Source organism: Epinephelus fuscoguttatus, linkage group LG7 (assembly GCF_011397635.1).
Source record: "Epinephelus fuscoguttatus linkage group LG7, E.fuscoguttatus.final_Chr_v1".
Lineage (NCBI taxonomy): Eukaryota > Metazoa > Chordata > Actinopteri > Perciformes > Serranidae > Epinephelus > Epinephelus fuscoguttatus.
Window position 1 is genome coordinate 39,266,690 of NC_064758.1, and position 13,259 is coordinate 39,279,948.

The 13,259-nt window shown below is 41.4% G+C and overlaps 1 protein-coding gene and 1 long non-coding RNA gene across 4 annotated transcripts in view; one reads left to right on the forward strand and one right to left on the reverse strand.

The window, feature by feature from the left end:
• LOC125891828 (uncharacterized) overlaps positions 1–13,259 on the forward strand; it is a 70,620-nt gene that overhangs the window by 39,409 nt on the left and 17,952 nt on the right. Inside the window, exons 12-16 of one of the 3 annotated variants that reach the window (XM_049581365.1) lie at positions 4,251–4,403; positions 10,251–10,380; positions 10,508–10,540; positions 10,924–11,021; positions 12,980–13,063. In XM_049581365.1, coding sequence (XP_049437322.1) covers positions 4,251–4,403; positions 10,251–10,380; positions 10,508–10,540; positions 10,924–11,021; positions 12,980–13,063 — 498 coding nt within the window. Of the gene's footprint in view, positions 1–4,250; positions 4,404–9,003; positions 10,216–10,250; positions 10,381–10,507; positions 10,541–10,923; positions 11,022–12,979; positions 13,064–13,259 lie in introns of those variants that run through there. The other 2 variants (XM_049581367.1, XM_049581368.1) reach the window with 2 other exon arrangements.
• Positions 1–13,259, reverse strand: part of LOC125891890 (uncharacterized) — a 75,341-nt gene that overhangs the window by 32,437 nt on the left and 29,645 nt on the right. The gene's annotated exons all lie outside the window — the stretch shown is intronic.

The following is a 13,259-nucleotide window of genomic DNA, read 5'->3' on the forward strand; positions in this document are numbered from 1 at the left end:
TGGTCCCATAGGAAAGCTCAGGTATGCAGGGTGCGCTGGTCTTTACTGGAAGTGTGGAAGTTTACCAGACATGCATTTGCCAAACCAACCAGTTAGTCTTCCTCATTTAGTCTTTTCTCTTGTCATACGATACTGTTTGAGGACACTTCTGATGAAACACAAATCTCACCTCTGTGTCATGTGTCAAACAGGGATGTCCCAATCAAGGTTTTTGCCCCCGAGCCCCTTCCGAATATCTGCCAATACCACCTTCCAATACAGTACTTATATTTTCTTAGACAACAGGCCTACAGCTGCACAGGGCACACTTCAAATACTTTTACGTTATTAAAATCAATCCAGTGTACATGCATGGCAACTGAATAGCTCTTTAATGCATTAAACAACATTCCCAGCATCTAAGCGGGTCCTTAATGTGTTGTTATTTCATTCTTTACAGAATAAATTGGCCTCGTTGCTGTCTGTCTGAATTTCTCTGTCCTTTTCAAAGAGTATTCTCCGTGTTTGTTGCTTAGGTGCAGCCTTTGTTACCTGAATGAACTGGACTCGAGTTTTCTTTGTTATTGTCTGTTGCACAGATCACAATAATAAATTACTCATTGGCTTTTTGCTTGTGGGGCTTTTGTTGCACTTGCAGTGGGGAGGTGAGTTTGACAGACAGCTCTCTGTCTCCCCTCTGCCCGCGGTGAAACACCATGCACCAGAGATGACAGTTGAAAGCAAGAGGCTTTCACAGGGGGCTGAAACAAGTGCTCATAACTTCAGTAAACAACATAAATAAACAGTCTCATATTGCGTTTTGATGTCATTTATGGCGTGCGGTGATTTGCAGCTGGCAATGTGCAGATTGGAGAAGAGATAAAGAGTTCAGGATGGCTGCACTTGTTGCGTTGCTGTGCATGAATAATCTCTAGTAAACACACCTGTGTGACAGCTAAGGTAAAACAGTATCGGATTCAATACAGCTAACCGATCAGTTAAATAATGGCTTGATGGCCCCGATACCAATGTATAAAGTCAATCGGGAAATCTGTAGTGTCAAAGTTTGTTTTGGAAAAAGCTCACTGTTGCCCCATGAGGCTGTTGGGCCTCTACAACTACAGTTCTCACCAAGCATAAACTATCAGTGTGTGTTTTTTGCCCTCCGACCCCAGGGGGCAGCAATAAGTTTGCATCATGGTTTGGCTCATCAGAATAAGGCAAAGGAGGTGTGACACTTGAAAATTTGAACAAGTCACAGAGTTGATATGCTATATCAGAAGTGTTCTCAAACCACTGACTGTACAGAAGTAATGGATGTAGTAACTGTTGTGTCACCCATTGGTTTGTGAGGCCACAAGTTTGGCATTTTAGCTACCACAATCTTGGATTTTTGGAGCAAGAAGTGAACATATTTGGAAAGTAAGGTGGAGCTGTGAAGGGGCGAGGGGTGAATCTAAATTACATACTATTTACAGTTGTCATGAATTGGATAAAATACTTTTTTTTTTAAAATCAGTGTTTATTTCTGCTGTTTGGCAGAAGTTGACTCGCTTTTGGAGCCAGTCCCAAGTGGCCATTAGGTGAAACTGCAGTTCTTGGCACGGCGATGACTTCATTTTTCGGCCTCAGCGGCTGCTGCTTATTTCAAACTGTATGTTTTTGGTTTTACAAGTGAAAACACTTCAAGGGTGTTAATGGTTTAGTTTGGCAAATGTACATCTTGTTAATTAACTTCCCCACCTGTTTAGAAGAACACCACACATCCACTTCCCTGAGCTTTTCCATAGAAACCACCATCTCCCATGCCGGGGATGAGGTAGTCCCAAATGGGGCCAGCCTCCACCCACAACTCCCTCACCTGCATTGTTAGATCAGGAGGTGGAGGACAGGGGAGAGATAAATAAATTAGAGCACAGCCAAGCACTTTTGGAGATGTAAACAAAGCTTCTGCCAACTGAAACAGACACCACCCCCTTTCGATGATATTGCCCTGGTAATTAAGACCATACATGGCTATGACCCACAAGCAAATGGTGAAGTTATACACGATAGGAGGGGTTAGCTAGTCGACCTACATATATACCTATACACAAGTTCAAGATGAATCACCCAAACATTTTAACATTTCAAGAGTAAGTAAAAAGACATATTTTGTTCAATGTTAAATTATATGTTTGACATATACACTCATCAACCATTTTATTAGATACACCTGTTCAACTGCTCGCTAACGCAAATAGCTAATCAGCCAATCATGTGGCAGGAAATCAATGCGTTTAGGCATGAAGACATGGTCAAGACGACCTGCTGAAGTTCAAACTGAGCATCAGAATGGAGAAAAAAGGCGACTGAAGTGACTTTGAACGTGGCATGGTTGTTGGTACCAGACGGGCTGGTCTGAGTATTTCAGAAACTGCTGATCTACTGGGATTTCCACGCACAACCATCTCTAGGGTTTACAGAAGAGGGTCCCAAAAAGAGGAAATATCCAGTGAGCCAAAATGCCTTGTTGATGCCAGAGGTCAGAGGAGAATGGCCAGACTAGTACAAAATGACAGAAAGGCAACAGTAACTCAAATAACCACTGGTTACAACCAAGGTGTGCAGAAGACCATCTCTGAACCAACAACACGTCCAACCTTGAAGCAGATGGGCTACAGCAGCAGAAGACCACACCAGGTGCCACTCCTGTCAGCTAACAACAGGAAACTGAGGCTACAGTTCACACAGGCTCACCAAAACTGGATAATAGGAGATTGGAAAAACGTTGCCTGGTCTGATGAGTCTGGATTTCTGCTGCCACATTCAGATGGTAGGGTCAGAATTTGGTGTAAACAACATGGAAGCATGGATCCATCCTGCCTTGTATCAACGGTTCAGGCTGCTGCTGGAGAGCAGAGCACCTTTGGGATGTGGAACAGGAGATTCTCATTATGGATGTGCAGCTGACAAATCTGCAGCAACTGTGTGATGTCATCATGTCAATATGGACCAAAATCTCTGAAATCGCAGATACAGGCTGCCGAAATGAGTTTCCTCCGTGAGGTGTCCTTTGTGTCAAAAGGAGTCAGTTGAGGTGGTTTGGGCATCTGATTAGGATGCGTCCTGGGTGCCTCCCGCTGGAGGTGTTCCGGGCAAGTCTCAGAGGTAGGAGGCCCTGGGGCAGACCCAGAACACACTGGAGGGATTACATATCTCATCTGCCCTGGGAATGCCTTGGGGTCCCCCAGGAGGAGCTAGAAAGCGTTGCTTGGCCTGCTGCCCCCGCGACCCGGCCCTGGCTAAGCAGATGAAAATGGATGAATGGATCTCTGAGGAATGTTTCCAGCACCTTGTTGAATCTATTCCACAAAGAATTAAGGCAGTTATAAAGGGAGTTCAACCTGCTACTGGTGAGGTGTTCCTAATAAAGTGGCTGGTGAGTGTATTTCCAAGACATAACTGAACCATTAACACAGTGACTCAGGATGAGAGTGTAAAAATGTTCTGTAACGATGGCACAGACTTATTCCTGTCAAATTCAACCTCTATACCTAATCAGATGCTGTTCTAAAAGCGTGCTTCATTACGTCAGGAGCTGAGCTGTCTTATTTGTTTTATACAAACTACAGTAGTTTGCGACGGCGGTACAGATGGTCCTCTGCAAAGCCAGCAGATATAATGTAGCTTTCTCTTTTGTGTAATTGAGGCTGTCCCTCTGGTAGGCTTTGGGAAGTTATTCTTAAAACAGGAGCATATGGTGGGAGTGTTGTTGCTGGCTGGCATAGACCTTATTTGGAAAAGCTAACTCTTTGTCAAGGACTACGATTCCCACAGCATCAACTCCTTTTTCCTCCAATACACCATTGGCAAAACCTAAAATCCCACTTTCAATTCTTTTCAGCTTTTCAGTATAATTTCTATCCATATTCAACAGGATCTGTTCAGAACTGGTTAAGCAGGGAAATTGTGCAATATTCTAGAGGGATATTTCTACTTGACACAATTGCATACCAAATAATGATCTTGCCAAACAACAAGGCCTCGATTATTCATTTTATGAGGTCAAATGAGGTGTTTGCTGTTTATCTTTATAATGTAAAATACTGAAGCCTTGAGTTATTTTTGTCTACACTTTGTCAGCACCGAGAGCCTCAAAAAAAGCTTCAGTCTTACACCACTTAAATCTCACAAATTTGTTGTGTGGAGAAATGAATGCGAGAACCTGTATGCGACTGGATTACAGAACAAAATGACTTTGCTCTGTGCCCCTTGTGTTTGTCTTCCAGCTGATTAACCAGAAGATCAGAATGTGCACGCAGCTGAACAACTGCAGGTCATTTGTTTCCGTGCTGGAGTACCTCCTCGCCATTGGCAATTACCTCAATGAGAACGCCAGGAAGGAAAAGGCCAAGGGATTCCGCCTCTCCTCCTTAACTAAAGTACGACTCCACCACTGTTGCCTGACCTTTGACAGAGCTGCAGCACAAGGCTAATAAGACTACTCATTGATATACACAGCAGGGCTTCTCTGCATCTTCTTTCAACTTTCTCTCCCACTTAGGTTCACTCAGGTCTTTGACAGAGTCCTTCTGACCGTTGAGTGATTGTGTCACTACTACCTGGCGTCACAGGAGAAATGAAACTTTGCACACAGTGTGGTCGAGTCTCTTAGAAGTCAACCATCATTAAATACAGTCAGTCAGTGGATCTTTTCATCAAAGCAACAATTCTGAGCCTGTTTTGGGGTTAATTTAAAGAGATAGTTTGACTTTTGGAGGGAAATATACTTAATTGCAGTCTTGCCGATGATTAATACTTACTTATACTTACTTATATATCTACCCTTAGCTGTAAGTATGAAGCTGGAGCAAGGGAATAGTTAGCTTAGGTTAGCATGGAGGCTAGAGACAGATGGAAAGAGCTAGCCTGGCTCTGTCCAAAGGTACCAAAATCCATTCACCAGCATTTAAGTTCACCAGTTAAAAAGTTTTTACAGCTCTTTCTTTCTTTTTTTTTTGATTCATACAAAACTGAAGTATAAAAACAACTGCATTTTGGTGAGGAGCAGCAACCTTAGAATGATGATAAGACCCCAGGAATTCACTTGACTCTACGAAGAAGGAGTCCAGCACATAACCCCAGTAAAACCACAATGTGTTGTTGTTGGGTTTTTTTTTAAATAAAACCGATGCAAATTAGTGAACTTTAGATGTGCTAGTCTGTGAGTTTTGATACTTTTGGACACAGCCAAGCTAGCTATTTTCCTGTTGCCAGTCCAAGCGCTAAAATAATTGCCTGCTAGCTGCAGCTTCATTCTTACTTTACAGACATTTGAGTGGTTTCAACAGGGTTTCCGGGGCGTCGGTGGCTTAGTGGTAGAGCAGGCGCCCCATGTACAAGGCTGTTGCCGCAGTGGCCCGGGTTCGACTCCAGCCTGTGGCCCTTTGCTGCATGTCACTCCCTCTCTCTCTCCCCCTTTCACACTCATCTATCCTATCAAATATAGACTAAAAATGCCCCCAAAAATATCTTAAAAAAACAAAACAAAACAAAAACAGGGTTTCCACCGCAAGGGTTTTATTACGATATAATATTATATTGATTCTTTGGACAATGACAAAATATTTTCTCATGTCACAATGTCTGCCACGATATAACATGGACTCAATTCAATTTTAGGAGCCTACGATCAATATGAGATGATATAAGTAAATATCATCCTTGTCTTTTTCTTGCCTGTCTTTCTAGCGTAGTTTGAATGATTAGGATGGAGGTGCACTTGGATAGAAATTGTGACACACAACAGAAATTGTGAGATATTTTAAAGCCCCAGTCACACAGAGCGCTTTTTGCAGGTTGCAAAACGTGAGGTGCACAGCACTGCTTTTTTTTTTTTTTTTTCCTTACAGATTAAATATTACTGCTGTGCCACCCCATCACCTCCTTAGCCTTATCATCCGTGTAATCATTCTACAGTTTTTGTCTTTTTTCAAATGTTATTAATTTCACGGTAATAAGTAGCTAGCTACTAAAATGGACAGGCAGAGGGTGAGAGTAACTGCGATTTGTAAAGTTGTGTAACTCTGGGTATCCAGCGACCGCTACCATCAGTTTCTCCACCAGTGTTTACCCATTGTAAACACCACAGAAGGCCCCGCCTCTCAAATTATCTGACTGGACAATGTGGAAAAAAAAAAAAAAAAAAGGCAGAGATGATTTGGGGAGCCTTTCCGCTCTAAGCTGAAGTTTTTTCAACTCGAGGAAAGGCCAGCCACCTAGAGTGCAGAAACACGAGATGCATAGCAACGCAAAAAAAGCAAGCAAAAAGCTAAACTCTTATTAAAAACAATTATAAAAAGCCGCCTCCTGCTGCTAAAATATTTCCTGCCTGATCAGGGCCTTACACTTTTTAATGATCCATGTCTACCCTGTTCAATATTCTCATCTTAAGCCCATTGCCCACTGGACAAGAACCCACTAACAACCGCTAATATCTGACTTTGGTCTTAAGTATGAAAGAATACAATCGGTATTCATTCCTGGAACAAATTACTCTGCAGTAGCCAAGGGTGTTTATCAGCTCCAGCTCCGACTAACAGTGATGGAAACGTGACACCCAGGTGGACATGCTAATTGTTTCTCCTTTCCTGGTACAAAGCAAAGACATGCTGCCAAAAATTCTCTCTCCGTCCAAGTAGTGCTCAAACATCGTTCCGAATCAATTGGCATCGAGTTTAAAAGAGTATAGAAAAAGGTAATAGATCTGTAACATTTTTACTGCCCCCCATGCTGCTTTCTACTTATGGTGCGTCTAGAAAAAAGAACAAAACATAACAAAACAAAAAAACAGAAAGGCATACTCGTCTGCTGGCAATGGGAAATGAGTCTATTGCCTTTTTTTCATGTTTTCCCAAAATTAGAAAACTTGCATATACAAGCCAATTTTGGTGGACAGGTGTATGACTTTCGTAAGACAGTGAATAAGTATTTCCCCAAATGCTGAACTATTCCTTTTAAGGTTTAGTAGTTGCTGGGTGTATAGTTTCAAGTGCTGTCAGGGGTTTGTAAGAGTATTTTCAGCCTTTCTCTGAATTTAGTTTGAGCCACTCTTTTGTGTTCATGTCTCTCTGCTGGGAAGGTTTAAGGGGCAGTGCTCTCGGCACAGAAGTAAAACGTCCTCTGCTCCATTTAATGAAGCCGAGGCCTCGTGTTCCCTCAGAGGTGTTTCCAGGTTTAATTGAGAATAGTAAACTGTTGCTGCTTGAGACAGACTCTCATCAAATTAATGGCTGACTGCTCCCAAGAAAAATGCGTCGAGGTTATCTCAGATCTTTTTTTGGGTTCTTGTTTTTTCACTTGCGAGCGTCAATACTTGGTGCGTGTCTTGTATATGTAGTCCTCAGAGACTGTCCAGGGCCTTAAATTGGTAAACAACATAACCTAGAAAGAGACTATGAGTGCCTATCACAGGGTTAGAGAGGTCCCTCCTGCATTTCAATTAGGTGGCACCATCAAGTGCAACATGGCTTGAATTTTAGAGCCATCATTACCATTTTATACAAATATATGAAAGCAGTCACAGTAAGTGCTGCTACTACTACTAACTATGAGTAATAAAAATTCCAAACAAAGCACACACGTGCAGAATTCACAAGCTCTTTTACACTGAATTACTAATGCAGGCATTTACAGTGGTATTAACCCTCACAGCAAGGTGTTAGCAGCTATTTAAAACAGATAATTCGAGGTAAACCTTTGTTGAGGATACAAATACACAACACAATAGACATGATGTGGCATGGAAAAAAAAATATATTGATGAATGTCAACAAAATCTATGCATTGCCATCCTATTCTTCCCATGGCCTTCAGCGAACACACACAGCTGTAGATATCACTATTTATTAGTAGGGATGCACCGAAATGAAAATTTGTGGCCGAAGCCGAAGCATATTAAACACTTGGCCGAATACCGAGTACCGAATACCGAATATCGTTGTTTAGTTTTTCATTAGTTTTTGCAGATGAACACCCTCCAGATTAGTGTTGTCACGGTGCCAAAATTGGATCCCACTGTACAATACCAATGAAAATATCATGGTTCTGAGTAGTATCACGATACCACAACGAAAATGAGGCAGATGTGCCTTTTGTCATTTATAAAAAGATAAATCACTTTTCTATTATAGGCTACATCAATGATATTTCAATGGAATAAATCACTTATTGACTTATTCATACTTCAAAAACAGCATCAATAAGTGATTAACATAGGGGGGGATCAAAATAAAATAAATAAATAAAATAAAAATCAATCAGCCACCCTCCTCCCCTTCATAAGTAAAGAACAGTCCCTAAAGTGCGGTGAGGTTTGTGGGCTGTGAACGGCTCGTTTCTCCTCTGTTCAGGTACTTCTGTGCAGTCCACACGCCAAGAAGAGGATATTATTAGAGCCGACTTCCCGTAGCCGGTAAGCCGATGGCCGCCGTATTTGACAGGAATACATTAGTGTCTGAGTCTGTGACCCCTGTTCAATCCACAATCGGTGGGATTCACCTTTCGTTTCTGCTGCTGGTTGAAATCTGTAGGCTGCTCGCACAGCGTGCTGAATGATTTAAGCCTAGTTTACTCACTCAAAACTATTTTTAGTCACAAATGCGAGTGCAGTGAGGGACGGATCGCCACACTGCCAACATTTGACTCCGCGCATCACAGCACGCTGTTTGATTGCGTTATCAAAACACGCCGCTATTATTCGGCCTTGCTTTTAACTTATTCCACCGAATACCGAATGTGTGGGGTTTTTTTCAATATTCGGCCTAATATATTTGGTGCATCCCTATTTATTAGGGATGTCCCAATCGGGTATCGGCCCCGATCCCGTTATTTTTACAAAATTGGAATCGGTAATAAAAGATCGGAGGAATCAAAACAATGGCCAGGTTTTTCATCTATGTTGTTCACTGTTGCCTCCGCTTTCCAATGTATAAAGTGTGGCAATCCTGTATATTTTCTAAATCTATTTTTTTTGTAAGACAGTCAGCTGATGGCTTGCTCACCTCTAGACACTGAGGTACCTCCAGACACACCCACCAGTGCTATCGGCCAGTGGGATGGCTCAATCAGCTGAACCCAGGTAGACCGGCCCCTACATTATGCTGCTCCTGGCAGTATGGCGAGAGTCGCCGGCAAGTGAGAAATGAGCCAGAAGTCTTCTGCGTATTCGGCCTACCACGGCATTTTACACTGCTCAAAGTCTGCGAAATAAGTGCACTTCCCCGTGGAATATCATCCATCCGGCCACTGGCCTCAACTCAGAGATTCCGCCATGGATATCAAGGGATCCTACGGAGCCTCCACACCCGAAACAACGCCGGAGCATTACGGTATTCACACACGGTCCCGTGAGTTGGCAAAAGCTGGAGGTTACTTTCCATTTCATTATTCCTTATTTGGAACGTTCGGGCCGGGTTGATTTAGTGTTTTGAAACTGAACTGAGTCAGAGCCAACAGTGAATTTTCTTCACCTCCTTGGTTGCGGGAAAACCTGGGGTGGAGTTTTGTTTTGTTTAGCGAACTGTGTGGATTGAACTGAATTGAACTGTGAACTGTGAGCTGTGTGTTATTTGGAAATCCCGCAGTGGAGTTTTTTGTCTGAACTGGATTGAACTGACTGAACGGAGTGGAACATTTCTTTTCTTTGGTGGAAAAAATATATACTTTCTTGACACTGATTACTATTGTATTTGTATTTTTGAAAATTGAGTATAATTCTTTTGTTCTACAGAAACCAGGTAAAAACAATTTAATTTTGGTGTTGAGGGTTGGTTATGGGTTTTATGGTTTCTTTGTGGGGTTTCACTGAGTAAAAGAAAAATATTTGTTTCATGTGTCAAACCGCTACAAAAGACATAGGCCTATTTTGTTTGTTGAAGACAAGAAGAAGATATTTAATATGGTTACATTTTGTGCCACTGAACCACCGATAAGCTTTTTGGATACTATTTTAATAAAAAACAAACCTTATGGGACAACTTGGAAATATTCTTTTTCTTCTTTCTTAATACTTCGCCAAGTATCGGATTGGACTCGGTATCGGACTCGGTTTCAAAATAAAGGACTCGGTATCGGATCGGATGCAAAAAAAATCAGATCAGGACATCCCTACTATTTATGTATGTCTTGTTTCCTGTGTGTTATATGTCCTTGTGCTGTGTGGCAGAGAACTATAGGTTTGTACAGGCTATGCCCTTTTTTTCTCCTCACTGTACTCTCTCACTCCGCAGCTCTCGCAGCTCCGTGGGAGAGACAAGAAATTCACCTTGCTTCATGCCCTTGTGGAGCAGATCATGTTGCATGAACCGTGCCTGGCCACTTTTACCCAGGAGTTGGCAGAATTTGAAACTGTCCCAGGAGGTATTTGCTAATCAAGTTTTGATCAAAGCTGAAAAAAATCTGTGTGTAACTTTTCAGTCGAGGTCTGTTAAGTGAAACGTGTATTTTCTGTGTGTGTCACTGTTTTTTTTTGGTTGTTGCTGGATAGCTTCCATCAAAGGCCTGACCGCAGAAATAGATGGTGAGTAGATCGCATTTTACTACTGTGTCCAAAGACCGTTGTTCTCAAAGTTGCTGACATCCCTGTAATACTGACCTGACTTCTTTTTTTGTGCCAACGCAAGATATTTGTGAGGAAGAGTGATAGTAACATTTACTAGATCTTTCTGCAATTGTAGTTTCAGTATACTCTGTTGAAACATCACAATCTCATTGTCAAGGGGAGATCCGGGCTCAACCCAATATATTGTCTATGTGATGACTTACAAACAGTTGCCACAAGCACAAATACAGCTCTTCACAGGATCACACAGGAGACAGCATCTGATTTAAAGCAGCTATTTGCTTCAGTGGTCAAATATGATGGATGGTAACCAGTGTGTGTGTGTGTGTGTGTTGCTTCAGTCCTGAAGAATGAACTGCAGAAAGTCATTCAGTATAAAAAAACTTCCAAGAAGAAAAATGCTGGAGTTCATCACCCAAACTTCTCCAAAGACCTGAAGGTGAAGTAGTAAATCCTGTGTTTATTATTTATTTACGCATCCATTTAAAGGTACAATGTGTCTTCTAGTGAACAAACAGGACATTTATCACCTTCATTGTTTCTCACACAAATGAACTGTTTACTATCTGTTTTGCTTCCATGTAATAGTGGTCTTCTTATTCTCTTCTGTTTGTTGGCACATTGCTGTGTGTTATGCAGTAGGGATGGACCAATGACTGTTTATAAAGATGGATTAGCCAAATATCCCGAATACAGATGCTTGGTCACGTCATTTGAAACAGTAGAGATCTCTGCTGTATCAAGTTCCCGCCTTCTGACCATCTATGTGTGCCATTGATTGCTCGCACTCGATTGGCACACGTAGCTGCCAGTCATGACGTCAAACCCTCTTTTATAACATCGAATAACAAATGAAAACCAAACTTATTAAAAACACTTGAACAGACATCAGCTTTTTAAGAGCTACCTAAAATGAAAGACACCATCTTCATTTGATGGTTACTGTGATCTTTTAGTTTGGCCTGTGTCCCATCCGCAAACACAGAGGGGGCGGGGTTTATAAGCTATACTGCAGCCAGCCACCTGGGCGCAATCAAAATGTTCTGGCTTCAAATTTAGGGAGCTGGTATATTGTTCATCTTTATATACAGTTTACGGGATAGATACGAGTGCCCAAGTACTCGATTTGGACGTCAGTATTTTTTCAACATAAAGAGTAATCACAGATCCATATAATAAAAATTTGAGATCTGCTCAGCTGCAGATAACGTTCAGTATTTTAGTCGAGACAAACAAAATATACAAAATGAATGTGAAATACAAGTTATGTAACGCTAAACTTGCGAATCTACAGTCTGCATAAAGGCAGGCTAAACCTAAGGGCTAATTTATGCTAGATACTAGGGCTGACCTTTGACTTCATTTTGGAAAATCGAAGCTTCAGAGCTCAGAACGATTTTAAATCGAAGCCTTCGACGACTGGGGGCTCGGGGGCTGGTATTGACCGTGAAAAAAAAGTCCAAAAAGTTAATAACTTAAAGATTATGGTGAAAAGGTAGTTTCTTGCAACCCTAGAATTAAGATAAAAATATTCACAAACAAAAAAACACGTCTGGTTGCTGATAAGTTGTGTTTAAGGCTGAATATTCGATTTTTTTTTCCACTATCAAATCCCATGCCATCGAACGAAGCTTCGAAGCTTCAAATTTTTTGGGTCAACCCTACTAGATACAGTTAGATACAGAGACAAAAACAGATCGAGCCTTCTGTCCGTACTCTGCATTCATTTCAGGTATTTCTGCATGTTTTACCACTGGGGATCGGGGGGGCAGTGTAGCGCAATTTAAGTGAGATACAACAATAGAAGACGATGAAGAAATGAAAACAAAAGCAGAATGGAATGAACTGATAATATAGTGAAAATAATTTTCTGTCCATGTCGGGATGTATGTAATGGCCTCACAGACCAATGCCATCTACAATGCTGCCTCTATTTAAAGGCAGATTATTACGACCTCCTCTACCATCGCCTTGTATGTTTTTGTTATGTTGTTATGTATGTTATGTTTATGTGATGACTTGGCCAACATTTAAAAATCTAAAACTCTTATTAAAAACATTTCCAGACAACAGATCATCAGTTGTCAATTCATGCCGTCCTTCATGGTAAATAAAATAAAATGTACAGTATTGGCTGCAGCTGTGTCCAGTTCACAAATACAATACACTGCTGAAGGTTATTTGTATTGTAAACATTCAACATATAGCTTATATATATATATATTTTCTTATCTTATCTTAATGATACGTACAGTATATATCTTGTTTCCAACCCAGCTCTAAATGCAGGCTGTAGAGTCTGACTCGTAAGAGATAACAGTGAAGTTTGAGCAATGACTGACCGAATGAATGAACAAGCTCACCAGGAGTTCCTTGTGCTTTTTCTCTATACCCCAGTTGGCAATTGAGAAATACAACACGGATCTCTCTGCTCTGACGAAGACGTGTGAGGAGATGAAGAAACTCTACTCTGTCATACTGGTAATCCATGAGTTATTATTTCAATATCTCTTTTGTACAGCCTCACAGATGGATAGTTCCCTGTTCCAGTAGTGTCGAGATGGCCCTCTTCAATTATTTGTCATCTTACAGTATCTCCCCATCCCTACACACTGAGAGAGCACATATATTTCACAAGGATTAAGTCCCCAAGGTTACTTCTTTTTCACTAGGTGTC